Source organism: Microcaecilia unicolor, chromosome 3 (genome assembly GCF_901765095.1).
Source record: "Microcaecilia unicolor chromosome 3, aMicUni1.1, whole genome shotgun sequence".
NCBI lineage: Eukaryota > Metazoa > Chordata > Amphibia > Gymnophiona > Siphonopidae > Microcaecilia > Microcaecilia unicolor.
Window position 1 is genome coordinate 198,526,971 of NC_044033.1, and position 23,103 is coordinate 198,550,073.

Consider the following 23,103-nt stretch of genomic DNA (forward strand, 5'->3'; position numbering starts at 1 on the left):
TATTTGTACCTGGGGTAATGGAGGGTTAAGTGATTTGCCCAGAGTCACAAGGAGCTGCCTGTGGTGGGAATCGAACCCAGTTCCCCAGGACCAAAGTCCACCACTCTAACCACTAGGCCACTCCTACCCTACCTGAGATATTTAACCATCTCTCTGACCTCAAATCAGTCACTTTACTTTCTAACTCTTACCTATCCATATGTTAAATCTTTGCTTTACCTTTCACTATCAATTAAAATGTTCTATTATGTATTAACATTGTAAGTAGTATACCATACTTTGTATTGCTTTTGAATATTTTTACTGCTTTAATTGCCTATTGCTCATGTTTTGATCTATTCTACTGTACATCACCTTGAGTGAATTACTTCAAAAAAGTGGTATTTAAATGCCAATAAAAATGCCACCAGCAATAAAGAATGACAACTTAGATGCATCAGCTCATAGGTTTACTTGCTTTATTTTGTGTGCAGGGAAGGGGTAACTTAGATTGACCTAATTGGTTTCAATGTTTTGATGTCACTTGGTCTACTGTCTATTAAACCTTGTTTTGAACAGTGTGGGAGTTGCTAGCCTGAGGGTAGAGAGGGGGAAGGAGTTTGAGTGCTGGGGGCCTCCTCCCTCACCCATGGGGAAAGCTGTAATAGACCTAACTGGGGTCACTTCTGCCCCCTTTCTTTAGATCAGAGGTACTCAACACAGTGGTTAACCAAAATGAATATTCATGAGATGTTTGTAAATGTTTCATGTATATTCTTTATGGGTGTCTTGAAAACCATGACCTGGGACTGAGTTGATGAATTCCCCTTTCATTTTTTTTTTTTTGGGGGGGTGGGGGGGTTGAATGCTGGTGTTGCACCTCCCGCTCTTGTCAGCTGCCCCCTTTACCACAATTACCACCCATAGCGAGCCAGTTTTCTTCTGCTTGGCTTCCTTGCCCCAGCTCACTCTGTTGTCGTCCCTCTATTTAGTCCTCCATCCTGCTCGCCAGGATTACATTAACTAACTTGCCACCAGCAGCTTTAATGACATGAACAGCAAATCTTGTTTTATTTTTGTCTACTTCTTCTATTACAGATCTTTCACCTCTGCTTTTGCTCAGAAGTATTCAGCAGCCCCATACCAGTGTTTTGCCAGCAACAAGAAAAATTGTTGGGTACGGAGGTGGAAAAGCAGAATTTAAGCAGGGACACTACGTTTTAAACATTTAGTAGCTATGGCAGATGAGCAACTTTGCCCAGTAAGGTGTAACTTCCGCTCTTGGTCCCATAGGCGGTCGGTGGCCCAACTGTTTGGGGAGGCTAAAGGGGGCGGGGTCAGGGGTGGGGCTTATATCAATTGTCTGACAACACAGAGAAAAAGAAATAAGTGAGAGTGAAATAGTCGCAATACTGTAAACATTACACTGGGCAGCCCCTAATACACCAATTACCACCTATAGGAAAACAGATATCAACAATATGAAACAAGGAATCATATCACAATTCCTCATGTACAGCCACAAAACAACCTTTTAGGGTGGATAGTGTTCACAATGAGCTCCTTTTATTAATGACCAGATAGAGAAGTTTTTTAAATTTCAACTGACGCTAATATGCAATGGGATGTACCCCTATCAACACTACACTGGCTACAATTTCCAAAACAACCCGCCTTACTTACATATACTGCTTACAAAATCATTAGCAAACTTGCATGTAAATCGAACTTGTTAAAGCTGATTTGAAACAACACTCCAGAGATCTTAAAAACAAAACACCAACCTTCAAGAAAATAAACGTTTCTTAGAGCAGAGCCATTTCGCGGAGCCGCATACGCGCTGCAGCATAGCTTGGGATCGGGAGCCAGAAGAGAAACATGAAGCAAGCCTCGGGGGTCAGCTGACAGAAAGCGAGCAGGCCTGGATGATGACGGAGCAGGAGAAAGGGGTCAGACACTGAGCAGGGGCTGGGAGGGGGGGGGGGGTTGGGGTGAGCAGCGGCCAGCGGACACAGACCAAACAGGTGAAGGGAAAAGGGATGTCCCACACCGACTAGGCCCCAGACGCTGATTAGGCCCGCTGCACCTCTTTCCCTTTCCACGAGACGCTGTAACAGGCAGAGCGGGACGGAACCCGGCACCTTTCACCACTCTCGCTACAGGCCCGTGTCCCCAGCGAGAAGCTGCCGGAAGGCGGTTCCCTGCTGCCGGAATCGCTAGGGAAGGAGGCTTAGGGAGATAGCGAGTCAGGCAGGCAGTCAGCCTGTAAAAAAAGAAATGTGCGGTGGGGTGGGCGCCGGCGGGGAGCGGAAGATACAATTTTGTTCCTGAGGAGTTAGGGGAAGGTTACGGTTGGGCTGGGGAGGCTTAGCATCCCCAAGCCTTTTATACGGGGCGCCTATGCTTGGTCCTGTGCATAATTCTACACAGTTTGTAACTTTCTTATGCAGAATGTCTCCATTATAACTGCTGGCTTCTTCCCCCCCCACCCCCATAGCAGTTTCTCTCCTCAGGTTCTACCTTCTCATTCCTCTTCTAACAGGGTTAGGTATAGAGCTAAGTTCAGTCCCTGTCTTTCTCTACCTTTCTCCAGGGTGAATAGCGCCAATTTTTCTCCCCATTTCACTTTTTTTTTTGTTCACATGTTCTCTACACTCTACCATCTAGGGTTCTCACTCCCCAACCCTCAGCTGTTGCTGCCCTCCCTATGATTGACCCCTATTCTGTCCACCTCCAAAGGATCTTCCCCCTGTACCGAGGGAAACCCTACCTTACTTTCTCTGCCCCAATTCCCATGGCATACACATCTCCCATCCATCTTTCTTCAGCCCCCCCCCTCCCCGGCACATGGTACTTCATCCACCTTGCTGCAGCTCCTCCCCTCCCTCTGGCATCTATCCCATCCACCTTTTCTCCAGGCATCCCTCACTTTCCTACTTGCATACACGCCACTCCAGCAGCAGGAGGAGGAGCTGCTGAACCACACATCTCCTCTGCCGTCCTGGGCTTGTTGGTTTTTTGAATCGCACGGACCTTTGTACAGCCACTGGAGACTAAGGAAGAAAAAGCCTCGTGCAGCAACTCCTCCTCTTGCCAAAAAGTGGTATGTGTACAGGGAAGGAGCCAGAAAGGAGGCATCTGTGTGCGGTGCATTGTGATAAGACTACACAGAATTTTACTTAGTCTGCAGAGGTAGGGATTTATATGCAGTAGTGCACACGTCCCTCAAATACACTTTGTACAGGTTAGGTGGGGGTGGCATGCAGAGAGGGTGATCCAGCAGTTACAACCCTACCATCACCACAACATTTTCTTAAGTGCAGAGCTGTTTTGAGCTGAAACGCTCTATACTCGGTTTCCACCCTCTTGCCATTTTGGGATTCTCTGCATGTATCACTTTTTGAATTCCATCACTTTTTGTCTCCAGCTCCCAAGCAGATTTTGTAACTCAGTGTTACCCAATTGGCTGGTTGATTACAGTATTCGTTTTAACTGCAGATTAACAAAATATACATCACAAAATTAAGATAAGATAGAACAAGCCACACTAGTGGTTCCTGAGTGGCAACACAGATGGAGCCCCTTCAAAGTGAATGGGTTTTGTCTGCGTTGCAGCACTGGGAACCAATAGTGTGGCTTGATAAGAGGCCCTAAATTAAGAATAGCATAGCAAGACAAGCCATATTAGCGTGGAAGATAAACAGCAGATGAATCTGTTATCAAGTATTTCCCAAATTTGCAATTTTGTTTTTTTTTTTTTGAAGAGGGCAACATGTTCATATGTTTTATATAGTATAACCCTGTTCCACCACACATACTGAGATTGGAATTGAGGACAATCTTATTTTTGTCCTGTTGTAGGAGGAGGTGGAAGGCTTCCAAATATTTAATATACAGAATTAATTTTCTCATATTGGACAGAGGAATGAAGGCTTCTCTCCTTCCAAATCATGAGAAACAGAGCTTGCTGGAATAGCAATTACACTTTACCTCCCCCCTCTTGCCAAGCCAGGTGAATTGTAAAGCTGAATTGCCCCCAATCTCACCCATTAAGTGTGACTGGTCTCAGGGAAATTCAGGTGACAGCATTCTTTTCCCATGCCCCTTGGAAGTAAGGCTTCTTCAATCCAGGAGAGAATTACCTTCTTTTCAACTATGTGGAGACATAGCAGGTAAACACCTTGCAGAAGGGATCAAACACTGTGTCTCTCTCTGAGAAACAAACACTGTGGAACCAAGTGGTAGTGGTTTTATGACAGGCAGCAACATGCCATAAATTGACGAGAAACCTAACACCTCTATAGCAACTGGAAGCAGTAAACTTTTGTCTCCTCTTTTAGAATAGGGGAGATATTAAATTAAAGGTTTAAGAAAGGTATGTCCAAGACACGTGGACAGCAGACCAAATGCATCTTCAAAAGGAAATAGAAACAGATGCTATATATGTCTTTATTGTCAGGAGATCCTGCCTGACTATGGTATGCTAATTAAGGGGGGTGTGACAACCCCTCCCCCTTGTGCTCCCTTTTTGTCTTGTAAGGGAAAAGAAACCCTATATAATATTTCTCTGCCAGATAGGAGGTGGGGCAGTGTACATCTCTTTTGGCTCCCAAGCCAGGGAGTCTGAAAATGTCCTGCTCCCACTTTCCAGTGCCATTTCCATTTCTATATATGTTCTCATTTCTGTCATATTCTAGACTATACGTGAATATTTTCTTATTTTTTTATCCTAATCTCTGGATAATTAAATAAACCTGTGTTAACCCCAGGAAGCGCTTCCTTGATCTCTTTTTGTCTTGGTTACAGTCTAAAATAGTGCTACCAGTTGTCTGGTTCTCTTAAGATATCGATTGAGAGGAATTGTATTGTGTAAGTAGTGCTGACCGTGATTAGAGACTCTGGAGGCAGCACGAAAAAGCACAAACAGTCCTTATCTGGAAGAGATTTTCAGTGCCAGTGCTTTCCAAATAAGATGTTAAAGATAGTTCTTGAAGCCTGAAAAATTGAGCACTTTCTATATATCAGTTTAGAAGAGAAGATTAGCACACTCAGATGCTCTTAAGTCCAGGACATCTGATGGAGAACAACCATAAAGCTTGGCTTTCCTCAGTGGCCACAGAGCCAGATGAAATAGAAAAAAAACATGTATTGAATAATTGCCCTTGGATCAGACCAGTTCCCATAATTCATCAGTTGTCAAATATTGATTTCCCAAACTTTGAGGGTTTTTAGCTGTTTTGGAAGGCTTTGTAGGAAATTGATTCATATATAATAAGACAATTCTTTGAGAGTACAGCAATCGAGTAAACTGTTTTCAATGAGAGTTGAAACCAATGTAAAAATTGGGAACTGGGAAGGTGAAATTCACATTGAAGTTTTTACAAATGTTTTAAAGTTAACCTTGGCTTAACCAAATATCTGCCAAATTATCTATTCCATAATTGGTGGTTGAATTAATTTTTTTGCTTTTAGAAATAGATAAAATATTAACAGACATTTGTTTTCAACCTATAACCAAGAACTGTTATTTGAAGTAGCAGATATACAGTAATTATATCCCATAAGAATAGACTGATAATGTACAAAGGAAAATTCACTGCCATGTTCCTTGAAAGCTTTAGAGTTCTCAATGTCAGGTGTGGTGGTTGATTCTTCCACGAGAATTGATAGTGACCTGTCAATGATTTTAGAGTTCAGCAGTTCAGTTACTAGAGCTAAGCATATCATTCATTCTAGGAGCAAGTGTCGTCATTATAGTTTCACGTTTCCCCATCAGCTCAGACTTTGCTTTTGTATGTTTCATACACTGGGTTTTACATGACCTTTTCATTGTCATGACTATATAAAAATCTCAAATAGTGGGAGGAAAGGAATTCTTAACTTGTCTGTAATGTAATCCAGTTTCTGAATAGTTCTGCAAAGATACCTAAATACTAAAGAATTGTGATTTCAGTTTTAAAAGGAAGTTGGCCAGTTCTTGTCATGACCTGGTGCAATGGAAGATTCTCTTATCTGAATTTTGGATCCAGATATTAAGGATTTGATAACGAAGATATGGATATATACAGTAATCTGCATTTCTATAATAAAAGTAATAGTGAATTTGTATTCTGCAGAAATGTCACCTGCATTTTTGTTCTATACTAAGTGAATTTATATTTCTGCATTTGTTTTTCCTGTGGACCAATAAAGATGAATTAAAAATGAGACTTTAACCTCCAGGTTTTGTATTTTTAAACCTACAGTTTGGGACTTTTTTTTGTCACTGCTAAAGGTTCTATTGCTGCTGAAAAGTGGCAATGGGGGTTGGGGGGAGATTCTTGGCTGGTGCCTCTGGACAGAGAAAGGGACTGAATAACAGTAACAAATTTTTTTTTTTGCTTTTAAATTAAGATATAGTTACTGTCATGAACTTAGGGTCAAAAACCAAACCAGGCTAAATTAGATAACTGCCATTCTACCCTGTCAAATGATTTGTGTCCAGAGATGATGTAACTTAAGTCTCTTTGTTAGCTAAGGGGAGTATAAAACAAAATAGCCTGGTGTGATCAGAGTTGCAAGACTAGATAGAAATCCACATTGATCTGGATGAGTAATAAAAGGTAGAATTCAGCACAATGCTAAAGAGAATTTTGTATAAACTTTAGATTAGAGAGGTCTTTTAATTAGAAGCCAATTTTGGGTCTCTTATGGTAGACATAATTTATTCTAAAGAGTTTTTTTCTAAGTTATCAGTTTTGTCAAAGTTGAACTAAATTAATCAGCTGCAACCACTGCTGAAAGAGTTCAAAACTTTTATAAAAATACCTTACTACTTTTCAGAAGTTATTACAGAATTGTCTTTGGGATTTAATAAGGATTAGATGGTTTTTTTTTTTTTGGGGGGGGGGGGGGGGGACTGAGCATTTTCCCCCAGGTCCAAAATATGGAAACCTGTCCCTCAATGTCTTTAGCTACCTGATTGGTGGAGGGAGGGATTTTTCAAAACTGCAGATGCAGCCTTCAAAAGGGAGATGAGAAATCCCAAGGGTAATGGGTTTTGATATGCTGTCTATTCAGGTACTTTTTCTGTCCCTAGTAGGCTCACAATCTTAAGTTTTGGAGGGTTCAGTGGGCATCAAACAGTTCCCCAGGTTTCCAGCCCACTACATTAACTGTTGGGCTCCAGCCAGCTACACATTTTCAGATCAATATTTAAAGGCCCTTCATGTTTTTGGCAAGCCTACTTCATTCAGAAAAACTGCACTTTGTGTTGGATACATCTAAAATGATATGCCCTAAAAGGGGTGGGGTATGAGTATTCTGGAATGATGGCAGGCTGCTTGTATAATACACACATGTAGGGGGCAGTGTTCAGTCAACACTTTACAGTTGCATGTGCAAATTTGGGGTGCACCTGTAACTTAATTAATGAGAATAAGTGGCACCAATAGCAGTTAACAACTGATGGAGTGGCTCTTATGAAACATCTTTTTCACTTGTGTGATTCCGGGTTACATTATCTTGATCTAACCTTCACATTACACACCAAAGGGACTGGCCTCTTTTGACCAAGCAGCTCAATGGCAAAATTGGAGGAGCCCACCTGCTACTGGCAAAGCCTTCAAAGCTCAGCATAGGTATGAAGGCAGGTGCCTTTGCCTTATGTTCCCTGGGCCTTTTTGTTTTGAGGAGATTTGCGAAAGCTGCTGTTGCAAAGAACGAACAAACAGCTTGGAAACCTCAGATGAGGACCAGGCAGATAGCTTGGAGGAGAGGTCTAGACTTGTGGGAAAAAAGATTGTTGGGTTACTGGAGGTAGTCATAAACAGACCTGGACTTCAGTAACACAGAATTTTGCTACTCTTTGGGACTCTGCCACTGCTGATTACTGAGGTCTTTCTTGTGTATCATAGCATGTCCTTGAAGAGAGGGCAGAATGGAACCAGCCTATAACCCCCCCCCCCCAAATCTCTCAGGCATAGGAGGCTATCTAGCCCAATGGGTTGATGCCAGTAGACAGTGCTGCCACACTGGTTCACACAAAACAATAGCAAAAGATTAGAAATAATTTGGACTGCCTATCCATAGTCCCTTAAAAAGGCAAAAGCTGTTCCAGTTGGTAGGCAGTGCCTTAAAAGGTGGAGGACAAAAGATTTTATTTTTACTTGACAGCTTTTTAATTGATCTGAAATTGTCCCACATGTAGATATATTTATATCACTAAAACAGGTTCAAAAATTATTGTAGCTGGTGGAAACAGCACTAATAAAGGCTGTATTTTGTGCTAATTTTCCCTACAGTGTTCTATACAATGCAGTAATACATGGCCAAGTTTCAGTGCGGATATCCCATTTACTGATGGGTTCACCTTAACTTGTAATCTGCTTTGGGAAGCCTGGTGTTAGATTGGAAGTTAAATTATACTTTTTTTTTTTTTCCATTGGGCCACATAGAACAAGTCAAAATAATAAAAATATTTCATGCCTATTCTCTTTCGTGGTAGAGGTAGAGCAAGGTGCCTGCGGTTGGATAGGTTAGATTTCTGTCCCCATGCAGTGCTCCTTTCGGTGTCCTCAATTTGAGAGGATTTTTGGTTGGTTGACTTTAAACGCTCAGGCTTTTTGCTGGAGGTATCTTCTGCCTTTACTTTTTACCTACTTTGGTTTTCAGAGGGATGTGACTACACTGATCTTCACAGAGCAAGCCCACTACAGGCTTCTTAATGAAAGTTAGCTTCTAGAACAGGAATCTTACCTAACACACATCTTGCCATTAAAGACATTGACCCCAAGGGCACTCCTCTGGTGCGTCATTGGGACCACAAAGGTCCACTGCTCTGTTTTATAAACATCCATCCTGGCCCTCCATTATACACCAGAAACTATTACAAAATTACTACTATAAATCAATTCTATAGCGCTATTAATCAAATGTATTCTGACTCACAAATTTCCATTTTAATGATATCTATCTGAAAATCATGGGCACCAGGATGGCACCATAATACACAAACTTTTCATGGCAGAACTGGGAATTGTTGAATACATATCAGACTAAGCTCCTAAAATACTACTGGTATATTGATTTTATATTAACATACCTCATCAACTTTCCACCAAACTAATACTATACTCATTGGATAACTGTATTTTATTAAAGAGGAAAGACTTCAGAGTCTCGGCCTCAGCTGATCATGCTTCTAGCTAAACAGCTGACCGCAATGCACAGTGTGACTTTACTAATCTGTTCATGCTGGCAAGAATCCTCATTAGTCAAAACCTCTGTGAAAATATATACTTTATTACACGGGCACTTAGCTGTGGTTTGTGCTGGAATTATTATTGATGTCCGTGCCTGACGGCGAGCTCCCGGTTTGCTCTTTGCTTCCTAAGGAGCCGGACAAACATCCCTTCACAGCACCTTCCTCAACCACCAGCCTGCTCCAATGGAAGCTGGTGGTTGAGGAAGGTGCTGTGATGGGATGTTTGTCCGGCTCCTTACGCAGCAAAGAGCGAAGCGGGAGCTCGCCGTCAGGCTCGGACATCAATAATATTCCAGCACAAACCACAGCTAAGTACCCGTGTAATAAAGTATATATTTTCACAGAGGTTTTGACTAATGAGGATTCTTGCCAGCGTGAACAGATTAGTAAAGTCACGCCGTGCATTGCGGCCAGCTGTTTAGCTAGAAGCATAATCAGCTGAGACTCTGAAGTCTTTCCTCTTTAATAAAGTACAGTAATCCAATGAGTATAGTATTAGTTTGCTGGAAAGTAGATGTGGTATGGTAATATAGAATAAGTGTAAACGCCTAAAGATTGTGTTTATTATATAATTTTACAATTCTTCAATGCATACCCTCCTTCAATCAAATTCAATATTGATTACTCCACAGGAAAAGTCAAGCTTGTAGACACCACAGTTTCCATCAACAATGGCTATAAATAAAAAAAAAAACAACTGACTGATGCAGCTGCCTCCACAACTCCAGCTTCCACCCTTATTTTATTACATTTGTACCCCACGCTTCCCCACTCATGGCAGGCTCAATGTGGCTTAGGTACTTATTTGTACCTGGGGCAATGGAGCGTTAAGTGACTTGCCCAGAGTCACAAGGAGCTGCCTGTGCCAGGAATCGAACTCAGTTCCCCAGGACCAAAGTCCACCACCCTAACCACTAGGCCACTCCACCCTTCACATCCAAAAACCAATTAATTGCACACACCTAAGCCACTGGTATCATAACACCTCAAAATCCTGACTGCATCCTTCAAACAAAAAGGATACAACCCCCAAATCTCCAAGAAGATTGCTTCTTCCCTCAAAACACCCAGCGAAAACATATTGCAGTACAAAGAAAGGAAAGAGAGAGAGAGTCCCCCCTTGTAGCGACAAACAATCCAGAGCTGGAAAAACTAAGAATCATAAAATCTACAGCAACTCCTCTGAGAGGATGAATTACTGAGGGGCCAATTATCACTCACCGCTATAGCGAACAGCGCTGGACCCATACCACATGAACAGTGTAGAAATCTAGCTCCCCCATGCTCGACACTAACGGTATATAAATTGTACTGAAAGTAAGGCAGAGGAACATGGCTGACACAAGAGTTTCTCATTATCGGTGCTTATCATATTAAAACCAGAAAATCCGGGGAAGTCCTCAAGCTGGTGGTAGGTTTCCAGCGGTAAGGGCAGGGTTTGTTTGCGCTGTTCTCTGAGCATTGGGAGGGAAGAGCAAATGATGTCATTAACATTCATTTTACTACATTTGATGTGCACGTTGTTTCCTGTGCTGGAGCCCTGTCGACATTCTACACAGATTAACACCAATACTAGGTTCTGAGAACTGGGCCCTGAAAGAGATGTTCCCAACTCCACCTATATCCACCTAATCTGAAACAAATAGTAGTGAAATCACACTCCTAATAGAAGCTCAAAAAGAAGAGAATGACATACGTCCCTGCCATGTACCAAGCTGCAAACTGTGCCAACACATTTCACAGGACCCCACAGTCACTCAGTACATGGAAAAACAGTCAGCATAAGGGGATCATAAATACATAAGTAATGCCATACTGGGAAAAGACCAAGGGTCCATCGAGCCCAGCATCCTGTCCACAACAGTGGCCAATCCAGGCCAAGGGCACCTGGCAAGCTTCCCAAACGTACAAACATTCTATACATGTTATTCCTGGAGTTGTGGATTTTTCCCAAGTCCATTTAGTAGCGGTTTATGGACTTGTCCTTTAGGAAACCGTCCAATCCCTTTTTAAACTCTGCTAAGCTAACTGCCTTCACCACTTTCTCCGGCAACGAATTCCAGAGTTTAATTATACGTTGGGTGAAGAAACATTTTCTCCGATTTGTTTTAAATTTACTACACATGCCCCCTAGTCCTAGTATTTTTGGAAAGCGTGAACAGACGCTTCACATCCACCTGTTCCACTCCACTCATTATTTTATATACCTTTATCATGTCTCCCTTCAGCCGTCTCTTCTCCAAGCTGAATAGCCCTAGCCTCCTTAATCTTTCTTCATAGGGAAGTCATCCCATCCTCGCTATCATTTTAGTCGCCCTTCTCTGCACCTTTTCCAATTCTACTATATCTTTCTTGAGATGCGGCAACCAGAATTGAACACAATACTCAAGGTGCGGTCGCACCATGGAGCGATACAACGGCATTATAACATCCTCACACCTGTTTTCCATACCTTTCCTAATAATACCCAACATTCTATTCGCGTTCCTAGCTGCAGCAGCACACTGAGCAGAAGGTTTCAGTGTATTATCGACGACGACACCCAGATCCCTCTCTTGGTCCGTAACTCCTAACGTGGAACCTTGCATAACGTAGCTATAATTTGGGTTCTTTTTTCCCACATGCATTACCTTGCACTTGCTCACATTAAACGTCATCTGCCATTTAGCTGGCCAGTCTCGTAAGGTCCTCTTGTAATTTTTCACAATCCTGTCGCGATTTAACAACTTTGAATAACTTTGTGTCATCAGCAAATTTAATTACCTCGCTAGTTACTCCCATCTCTAAATCATTTATAAATATATTAAAAAGCAGCGGTCCTAGCACAGACCCCTGAGGAACCCCACTAACTACCCTTCTCCATTGTGAATACTGCCCATTTAACCCCACTCTCTGTTTCCTATCCTTCAACCAGTTTTTAATCCACAATAGGATATTTCCTCCTATCCCATGACCCTCCAATTTCCTCTGTAGCCTTTCATGAGGTACCTTGTCAAACGCCTTTTGGAAATCCAGATACACAATATCAACCGGTTCCCCTTTGTCCACATGTTTGTTTACTCCTTCAAAGAATTGAAGTAAATTGGTCAGGCAAGATTTCCCCACACAAAAGCCGTGCTGACTCGGTCTCAGTAATCCATGTCCTCAGATGTGCTCTGTAATTTTGTTTTTAATAATAGCCTCTACCATTTTCCCCGGCACTGACGTCAGACTCGCCGGTCTATAATTTCCTGGATCTCCCCTGGAGCCTTTTTTAAAAATCGGCGTTACATTGGCCACCCTCCAATCTTCCGGTGCCACGCTCGATTTTAAGGATAAGTTGCATATCACTAGCAGTAGCTCCGCAAGCTCATTTTTCAGTTCCATCAGTACTCTAAGATGAATACCATCCGGTCCAGGAGATTTGCTACTCTTCAGTTTGCTGAACTGCCCCATTACGTCCTCCAGGTTTACCGTGAAGTCAGTAAGTTTCTCCGATTCGTCCGCTTGAAATACCATATCCAACACCGGTATCCCACCCAAATCTTCCTCGGTGAAGACCGAAGCAAAGAATTCATTCAGTCTCTCCGCTACGTCTTTGTCTTCCTTGATCGCCCCTTTTACCCCTTGGTCATCCAGCGGCCCAACCGATTCTTTTGCCGGCTTCCTGCTTTTAATATACCGAAAAAATTTTTTACTATGTTTTTTTGCCTCTAATGCTATCTTTTTATCATAATCCCTCTTGGCCTTCTTTATCTGCACCTTGCATTTGCATTGACACTCCTTATGCTGCTTCTTGTTATTTTCAGACGGTTCCTTCTTCCATTTTCTGAAGGCGTTTCTTTTAGCCCTAATAGCTTCCTTCACCTCACTTTTCAACCAGGCCGGCTGTCTTTTGGACTTCCGTCTTTCTTTTCTAATTCGCGGAATATGTATGGCCTGGGCCTCCAGGATGGTATTTTTGAACAGCGTCCACGCCTGTTGTACAGTTTTTACTCTCTCAGTTGCCCCCCTAAGTTTTTTTTTTTACCGTTCTTCTCATTTTATCATAGTCTCCTTTTTTAAAGTTAAACACTAACGTATTTGACTTTCTGTGTACAGTTACTTCAAGGTCGATATCAAAACTGATCATATTATGATCACTGTTATCAAGCGGCCCCAGTACCATAACGTCCCTCACCAGATCATGCGCTCCACTAAGGACCAAGTCTAGAATTTTTCCTTCTCTCATTGGCTCCTGCACCAGCTGCTCCATAAAGCTGTCCTTGATTTCATCAAGGAATTGTACCTCTGTAGCGTGTCCCGATGTTACATTTACCCAGTCTATATTTGGATAATTGAAGTCACCCATTATTATCACATTGCCCATTTTGTTTGCGGCTCTGATTTCTTTTATCATTTCTGCGTCTACCTTCTCGTCCTGGCGAGGCGGACGGTAGTACACTCCTATCACCATCCTTTTCCTTTTTATACATGGAATTTCAACCCACAATGGTTCTTGTGTCCTGCTGAATTTGTAATCTATCTGAGTCAAGGCTCTCGTTAATGTACAATGCTACCCCTCCACCAGTCCGGTCCACCCTATCACTACGATATACTTTGTACCCTGGTATGACAGTGTCCCACTGGTTATCCTCCTTCCACCAGGTCTCAGTAATGCCTATTATATCCAATTTTTCATTTAGTGCAATATATTCCAACTCTCCCATCTTATTTCTTAGACTCCTAGCATTTGCATATAGACATTTCAGAGTATGTTTGTTGTTCCTATTTGCATGATGATTAGTACCTGAACTTACTCTGTCTTATATAATTCTTCACAATGTAACCCATAATTGTACTGCAACCAACTGCACTTCCATCTTTTACAATGTATTGTAAGCCACACTGAGCCCGCAAATAGGTGGGAAAATGTGGGATACAAATGCAAATAAATAAATAAATAAATAAATATTGATTTGCCATCTTTTGTCTGATCTTTAGTTGTATTTAAGGGCACTTGGCCTACGGTCTGTTGTGCAACCTCACTATCCAGAAACCCTATCTTCCCTGTTTGTGAGGTATCTTTGCAAGATACCTTTTCCCGAACCATGCGCTTTTGAGCGACTGTCGGCCTTCCCCCCATTTCTAGTTTAAAAGCTGCTCTATCTCCTTTTTAAATGCTGACGCCAGCAGGCTGGTCCCACACATGCTGAATTTGAAAGATGGTGTATACCATTCTGTGCAAAAAGTGTGAAGGAGGATGTTATGTTGGAGAGACGGGCCAAATGCTTAACATAAGAGTTGCCATATTGGGACAGACCGAAGGTCCATTAAGCCCAGAAGCCTGTTTCCAAGAGTGGCCAATCCAGGACACAAATACCTGGCAAGATCCCAAAACAGTAGAAAACATTTTATGCTGATATCCTAGAAATAAGCAGTGGATTTTCCCAAGTCCATCTTAATAATGGCTTCTAGACTTTTCTTTTAGGAAATTATTCAACCCTTTTTTTTTAAAACCTGCTAAGCTAACTGCTTTTACCACATTCTGTGTTAATGAATTGCATAGTTTAATAACACGTTGAGTGAAGAAATATTTTCTCTGATTCGTTTTAAATGTACTACTTTGTAGTTTCATTGCATGTGCTCTAGTCGTAGTATTTTTGGAAAGAGTAAACAAACGATTCACGTCTACCCGTTCCACCTCTATCATATCTCCCCTCAGCCGTCTTTTCTCCAAGCTGAAGAGCCCTAGATGCTTTAGCCTTTCCTCATAGGGAAGTCGTTCCATCCCCTTTATCATTTTTGTCACCCTTTTCTGTACATTTTAAGACTAGGCTCAGTTTGCATTGGCAGCACATCAAACACCAGAGTGCTAACCAGGGTTACTGCAGGACAGTGTTTTGCCAGACCAGCTCACTGCATGAATGACTTTATGGTGAGAATACTAGAAGGAAACTTCAAAACCATCCAGGAACGTAAAACCTTTGAAGGTAAAGTGATGAAATACTTTGACCCCTACCAGACAAGACTTAAGAAAGATCTGGGTTTCTTATCACATTATAAACGATTATACTGCTTTGTCACCCTTTGATCACCCTTCCCCTCTCCACCCATCCCACCTTCTTACCTTTCCCCATGAGGCTGTCATGGTTTCATGGATGTACTCTGATATACGTCATCATTTGCTCATTTCCGAATATCTGATCTGAAGAAGGTTAATCAAAAAATGTATTGTTAGTCTAGTACAAAAGGCATCATCTTCTTTTGTTTTATTTCTGTTTTCTTTCTATTTATTACCTTTAAAAGTGGACTAACACAGCTATCACACCACTTCACTCTCCCTGTCAGAAACCCCCTTCATAATCCCTCCATTCCTCTCCCCACAGCTCCCCTCGCCCCCCCTGTCCCCATCACCCAGCCCTTCTCTCCCTTATATTTCTTTTCTGTAACTTCCAGCCAGTGGCATAGCCATGGGGGGGGGGGGGGGGGGGTTGGTCCTTCCCCAATTTGGGTTCAGGTCCTCAAAGTCTGCTGGTTTGGCTGCTGGGGGGTCCCAAAGCCTTGCCAATAGAAGCTTTCCTGCAGCGACCACCACACTGCCTGCCCTGCCTGCCCTGCTTCCCCTCCCTTGCACATACTTAATTTCACTAAAACCAAGCATGCGTGCTGGGACAGGCTCTGAGTATCATAAGAACAAAATAAGAGTAGCCCTACTGGGTCAGACCAATGGTCCATCTAGCCAGTGGCGGTTGTGGGGGGTAGCCCCATCCCATCCCATACGGCCATGGAGGCACGATCGCGTGCTGCCCTTGCCCTGCTACAGGCCCCAAGCTCTCCTTCGCCTGAGCAACTAAGGTCTGAGGCATCGTCCATCCTGGGAATGCTGGTGGGTACGGCCAACTTCCTGAAGTGGCTGCATCTTGCCTTCCTTTGGCTTTCTTTTTCTTGTCTTTCTTGGCCGATATAGCGTCTGCGGTGACGGCTGCCTTCTTGTTTGCTTGCTTTCTTTGTCCTTTCTTTTTGTCTGCGGTGCTCGGTGGTGGCGTCTCCGTTGCGTCGCGCCGGTCTGCATCGTACGCCGTCTTCTCTTCTGCATGCATGGGTGATGCGCTGCGTCCGTCCTCCGCTCTGATTTCCTCTGTGGGACAGGTTTCGATCACATCTGTACCTGCTTCCATTCTGATGGGGGAGGGTAATGCAAGGTAGCCGACAGACAAGGATCTAAATAGACTTAAGAGATAACAAGTTAATATCTGCCTCTCGGTGTAGGTACCTAATTGCCAAGATCCCCTTTTTCTTAAATTATATAAGTGGCCTTATGCTTAACAATTATATATGATTCGCATAATCCTCTAGAGGGGCGCCGACTTCCTCCCGGTTGTCTCACTGGGGTTTTATTTTTTTTGGATGGCCGCTGCATTTCTTACACCTATTGCTTGCTACCTGTCCCCACCAATGCAGCCGCCTCTTTCCTTTAATCATTGCTTGAGCTCTGCAATTTCTTTTTTCCTGCCATCTTCGGTATGGCCGCTGCTCTCCCCAATTCTCCATTCTAGCCTTCATTATTCTCTGCCCTCCCCAAGATGGCCGTCCTCTATTGAGGATATTTGTTAGCCAATTACTATGCCCTGCCCAAGATGGCTGCCCACTGGGGTAGGAGCCTGCACCAACCAATATGGCCACCCCCAGTAGCAGTGCATGGACTAGCCAATATGGCTGCCTCTCTCCTGCCCTATGGCCACGTTTCTTCCTCACTCAAATTTTTTTTTTTTTTTTTTTAACTTACAATCGCTTGTCCTGGGATAGGATCCGCCTGGCCTCTCCTTCGACGTGCTCTCCCAAACTGGCAACCGCTTCGGGCCCCAATAAACGCTCCGGATCCTGCAGCACCTGACAATGTCTGTCTAAATCGGGTGAATTCTGGCTCCAGTCGTTCTGTGCGCCTCGCTCTTCTCTTATCGCTAGCAGGGGGGGATTGCCGCTGGGTCGCTCGTCCTGGAGCGCCGCTGGGTCAGTCGGATTGCCGCTGGAATGCAGGTGAGCTGTCCAGGAGCACCTGGAGCCCGGACGCGAAAGAGGGCATCCGGGCTCCTCCCCGGGGCTTTTATACCCCGTTTTCTCTCCTCCCTCTACTAGCAGGGTGCCCCTTTCGCGTCGGGCACGCGACCACCTTGTACCTGTCCTGGGCACCCCGCTGGCCCGAACGCGCATGCCCCCTCGGTGCACAGCGCCATGTTATCTTCGGCTCCGTGCACCCAAGGGGGCACTGCGCCTCTCTGAAATAAGAGTAGCCCTACTGGGTCAGACCAATGGTCCATCTAGCCAGTGTCCTGTTTCCAACAGTGGCCAAGACAGGTCACAAGTACCTGACAGCAACCCAAATTGTGGCAACAGGAACACTTCTGCTGGTGGGACTTGGGGACCCCCGCTAGCCCAAGTATGTGGGGTTGCAGCTGGGGAAGATAGTGGCAGGGCAAAATGTGTCCCCTACACACACACTTTGGTCTCAGGCCTGTCCCCAAATCAAGGTCTGGCTACACCTCTGTTTCCAGCCTTTCACAGCAGAATTCTCGCTCCTGGGCAATAACCCCTTTCAATTCACTTACCCCTTCCTATTCCTCTGCCCATATTCCCAGCATATGTCCTTTTCACCCAGCTCCCCTCCTCTTACAGCTGCTTTCTGCCAGCTCCAACTGGGTTAGTGTAAAAGATGGATCTCCAGCTCTTCACAGCTGCGTTCTGTCTCCCAGCCATAGCTCCTTCCAAACCCCTTCAACCCTTCCTCAACTCTTCTATTTCTCTCCCTACAGCTGCTCGACTCCCATCCCAGCATGTCCTCATCGCCCAGCACTCATTTTAGTCCCCTGCTCCCCTCCACTTACATCTGTTTTCTGCCACCTCCAGCTCTTCACAGCTGCATTCTTCTGTCTCCCAACCAGTAACCCCTTTTAATCCCCTTCACCCCTTCTTAGACCCTCTGACGCGGGCTGGGGAGTATCAGGGACCGCTCTCAGCTTGAGCTCTCGTAGCTTTCTCGTACGAGGCAGCATGCTGGCACAACTTTCACATGTGCTTGTAAGATGGGCTTTGCCCAAGCACAGAAGACACTTGTCGTGCGGGTCTGTAACGGACATTTTCCTGGTGCAGGCGCCACAGCGTTTAAACCCTTGCTTTTTAGGGGGCATGACAGGGAAGATGATAGATGCTAAATCAAATTCTAATAAAATGTTGGACGGAAAATGAAAAACTACTTGAAAGGAAAAGAAAAATGGCACGAGTAGGTGAACCCAGAACTGCAGGTCGTGACTGTCGGCGGAAAGTTAAAAAACTGTTAGTGGCAGGTGTCATCTGGTATTTATACCATGGAGGGGGGGTGGGGAATGGCACGAGCACATTCGTTGTATTTAAGTTTAAATGCTATTCTAAGAGTCCGGGTCAGTGACGTCACGGGAGCGTCACTTCAATTGTGGGGCTGCCTGCAAGATCTAATCTGTCCAGGGAGAACAGCTCTCTCTGTCTCCTGTAGCCCATTGGTCAGATATTCCAGCCAATAGGCTACAGCAGAAGATGGTTGGAAACAGTAACTGGGATACAGAAATACTTCCTTCCTGCCCTGCAGCATGTAAAAGTATTTCTCTGGGCTGAAGCCAGTAGGCAGAGCTTGCTGCCATATTGGTTTGTCCAAAACAATATCAAACTTGTGAGGTTTTATTAAACCTCTAGGTTTTGCATTCTTTCTGTTTGGAGGGGTTATATTCAAAATGTTTTTGTCACTGCTGCCAAGCTTGCTTTGTTATTTGCAGTGCTGTATTGTTAGGGTTACCATATGACTCCAGAAAAAGGAGGACAGATTGAGCCAGTCTGGGTTTTACTTGCATTGCTTTCAATGTGTCCTCCTATGATGCCAATAAAGATATTTCTATGTAACAACAATAGCTTTGGGCTGCAGCAGCTTGGATGCTAGGTCCAGGTTGTCGGTCGTCGCAGCCCAGCCCGGCTCTGTGAGAGCAGCGGTGTGGGCAGCAGCTGAAATATCTTCCAGATATCCTCCCCCTACAGGGCTGAGGCCAGCCCCCGGATGTAGAAATCATCTTTGTCCGGGTAGAAACAAGGCTGCAGGGAGTCGCACTCCAGCTCTGGGGGTTTATTCACCACTCCCAGTGTTTTCGTATGCCTGTAGAATTTTTATTCCCGTCATCTTCCGCCATAGTTACCTCATGGCCCATTATTTATGACACTCTTAAGGCTATTTTTTTTAGATTCTACTTGTGAAATATCCTTGTCCTCTTCTCAGATGGCATCACTTTGGAGCCATGCTCACATAAAAATTGGTTTTTCTTCTTTTATTTGGCAGGAGTGGATTTCTTGTGGAATATATTGCATAATTGATTTATGTTCTGGTACTAATATTATCCCTTTTAAAGAGCTAATGCAAAAATTTCACCTGCCTAATACTCAATATTTTAGGTATTTACAATTGAAGTTTGCACTTGCCAAATGGCTGAGGAAGTATTATAATGCACAATTAAACCCTGGCATTTTTCATATATTTGACTCTATAACTAAAACAAAGGGAATAGCCTCACAATTTTATTCTGTACTACTACCATCTAGTCACTCGAAAATTGTGGTTCTTCAAGATATATGGACAAGGGACACTAATCATGCCATGTCTTATAAGTAATGTAAATGGTTTTGGATTAAATCTATGAAACCTATTGCTTCTGCCCCTATATTGCAATCTCTTTTCTTACTTTCGCATAAAGCATTATGGACCCCAGTTAAACAACATAAGGTGGATTCTACATCTTCAAATTTGCGCTGGTCTTGTAATGGAGATATAGGTACATTAGAACCTATGTGTTTTTCTGGCCCGGATCTTCAGGATTTCTGGTTATCAGTTTGGGACAGAATTTGTGCTATCTTTCATTTGAATCTCCCTTTTTCATTCCATGTTATAGTTTTTTGTTCTGCAGGATTGAAACAAGCAGGAGTTAAGTGTAACTATAAATTATTTGATGCACTTTTAGCGGTAGCAATCTCTACTATTATAAAAAGTTTGAAAAACCATAAACTGGTTTCTTTTTGTTTTTGGTGGGCTACTGTATGTATAACTTTTAAATATGAAAAAATATTAGCTGAACGTACCAATTCTGTAGCCAAATTTTATCAAACTTCAACTGTGAATTAACTCCTTGATAAGTAAACCTGTCTGTTTGTTTTATTCTTCTTTAACTGTCTGTAATGACATTCTATATTTAAGGATATTGCATTGTATAACAAATCCCTCCTCTCTGTACCCTTCTCCACCACCGCCAACTCCAGGCTCTGCTCATTCTGCCTCGCCTCACCCTATGCTTGGAACAACCTTCCTGAGCCCATACGCCAAGCCCCCTCCCTGCCCATCTTCAAGTCTCTGCTTAAAACCCACCTCTTCATTACTGCGTTCGGCACCTAACTCTTACCGTTCAGTAAATCCAGACTGCCCCAATTTGACCGTTCAATTGTCTACTAGATTGTAAGCTCTTTTGAGCAGGGACTGTCCCTCTATGTAAATTGTACAGCGCTGCGTAACCCTAGTAGCGCTTTAGAAATGTTAAGTAGTAGTAGTAGTAGTATAGAACTTTTTATGACATCCTGATTAGGACTGTGTTTCTTTTATTTGTATATATTTTTTTGAAACTTAATAAACACTGTATGCAGGCTTTGGTTTTCTCTCTGTCTTTCTTTATAATATTTAAGTCCACAGAAAAGTCCCCAAGATCTGAAGGTCCCCGGCTGTCAGCCTGCCCGCGCATGCTGTGAGGCCACCTCTACACACTCATGCTCTCTTCCCAGCAGCCAGATTATCACAGAGAGTTCCTCCATGTACATCGGTGTGCTGCACGAGTCGGCATGGTTCTAACTATAACTGAGATAAAGTAACAATGAAAAACAACAAGGTGGATACGGCAGCTGATGGTTTGTTTTGGACATACCAAGATGGGGGAAACCAGCTTCCACTTTTTTACGTCATGCCATCTGCTGTCATTAAACCTCCTTGTGCTAGCCAGCCTTTTCCCCTCTCCTTCCAGGTTCACCCCCTCAGTTAGCAATGAATGTATGAGATCTATTTGCATGCAATGGAAGTAGTGAATGCAAATAGATCTCATACATATTCATTGTGGAAATCCTGAAAACCAGGCTGGGTCGTGGACCTTGCAGACTAGATTTGAGGACTCCTGCCATCATTTTTTGTGGCTGTGACCCCATGATAGCAGCCTAATAAAATTGTATGACCCCCCCCCCCTCAAAAGTGCAGAACAATGATGCAGCTTGAGAGACCCCACCCAAGTCGTGACACCAAATATATAGGTTTTGTGACTCCATTCGGGGTCTGAACCCATAGTTTTGAAAGCTCTGCTGTAGAGGCACGTGTGTGAAATTCATAGTGCAAGCTCAGGATTGGCTCTTTTATTGTTGGCTGTAAATCAAAGCTGATTTTCACAGTGGCATCCAGGGAGGCGCCTCCGAATGCTTCCATATAATAAAATGAACCTCCCACAGGATGCAAACGGCTATTTTCAGTTATGTTATCAAGCGCTTTGGACTCTTCTGGCTCTGTAGCTTGGTCTCTGGCTACCTTCTCTGCATCTTATTCCTTCTTATTAGCGTGCGCTGAATGTGAAGAAGCCCATGGGAATTGAATGATCTATTGCTATTCAGTAGCATTGCTTATTAAAAGGAGCCCTAAGTAATTTATCTCCCTTCCTATAACTCGGTCATCGTTGGTATATATTAGGGATGTATTTTTCAATTTGAAACCCAATGGAAAATACAACAAAATAGGCTTGTGTTGCTTCATTATGAAATGGAAAAGAAAACAGCACTAAATTGTCAATTTTTTGTTTTTTTAGTGAATCGTATTTACAAAATAATGCACAAAAAACAAAACGGAACCAAAATTTGAACGAAAGGAAAATCATCTCCACCTTGCTAAAAAAATTAACAAAAAGAAACAGCCAAACTCTTTACTACAGAACAGAACTGGCACCTGAATTTGACTAATATGGACTGTTGAAAGAGTTTAATTATTGTTCTTGTCTTTTAATTATGAAAACTATAAATAAAGGACTTGACATTCAACAAAAGCTTAGTGCCCTATATTCAGAAAATGCTGAGCTCTGACATTTATGTATGTGTGTACTTGTTGATCCAGTCGGACACATGCTACAATAAATGGCATACTCTTTTCTAATCTTTTCCACCCCTCACATCATAATCTGCATTGGGGGGTGGAGAGTAGGCGTGCTCTGTGCTAATCGGTTAATGCAGATACAGTGGCGCATGCTTAACTGCGTGAGCCCCTTAACCTGCCTTCATAACGGGTGGCAGTGAGAGCTCATGTCTTAATCTGTTTTCATGGCCTCGGGCTAACGGCAAAATTAGCGCATGGTGACAGGGGTGTAGCTATGGGGGGGCCACGGGGCCTGGGCCCCCTGGTTTGGCTGGCGGGGGTCCCCAACCTCTGCCAGCTGAAGCCTTCTTCAGCGCCGGTCTCCGGGGCCCTGCTCTTCTTTCTTCTTGCTCCTCCTGTGCACGCTGACGCTCCTTTATGTGAAATGCGGCTATGGCGGAGACTGGCGCTGAAGAAGGCTTTAGCTGATGGGGAATGGGGACCCCCCGCCAGCAAAGGTATTTGTTCTTGCGGGGGGAGCGACGAGACCGTGAGGGGAAGCGGCAAGGAGGTGAGGCAGTAGGGGGGGGGGGGGTGAGGTGAGGCAAGGCGAGGCATGGGGCACTCAAAATGTGCTCCCAACCTCAGGCTCTGGCCCCCTCCCACCGTGAGCTCTGGCTACTCCCCAGGCGTGGTCATTAATACCGAAAATATGGATTTTAGCCATTTTACCTCAGTGATAAAAATGCCCTAAGCACTCGGG

The 23,103-nt window shown here is 43.7% G+C and overlaps 1 protein-coding gene across 3 annotated transcripts in view; it reads right to left on the reverse strand.

Annotated features, from left to right (window-relative positions):
- The window catches only part of SPC24 (SPC24 component of NDC80 kinetochore complex), a 58,089-nt gene extending 39,931 nt beyond the window's left edge, over positions 1–18,158 (reverse strand). For all 3 annotated transcript variants that reach the window (XM_030197070.1, XM_030197069.1, XM_030197065.1), the window contains exons 1-2: positions 18,067–18,158; positions 15,312–15,389 (exon numbers count right to left, since the gene is read on the reverse strand). In XM_030197070.1, coding sequence (XP_030052930.1) covers positions 15,312–15,321 — 10 coding nt within the window. In that variant the 5' untranslated portion in view covers positions 15,322–15,389; positions 18,067–18,158. The remainder of the gene's footprint in view (positions 1–15,311; positions 15,390–18,066) is intronic.
- Positions 18,159–23,103: the final 4,945 nt, after the last annotated feature.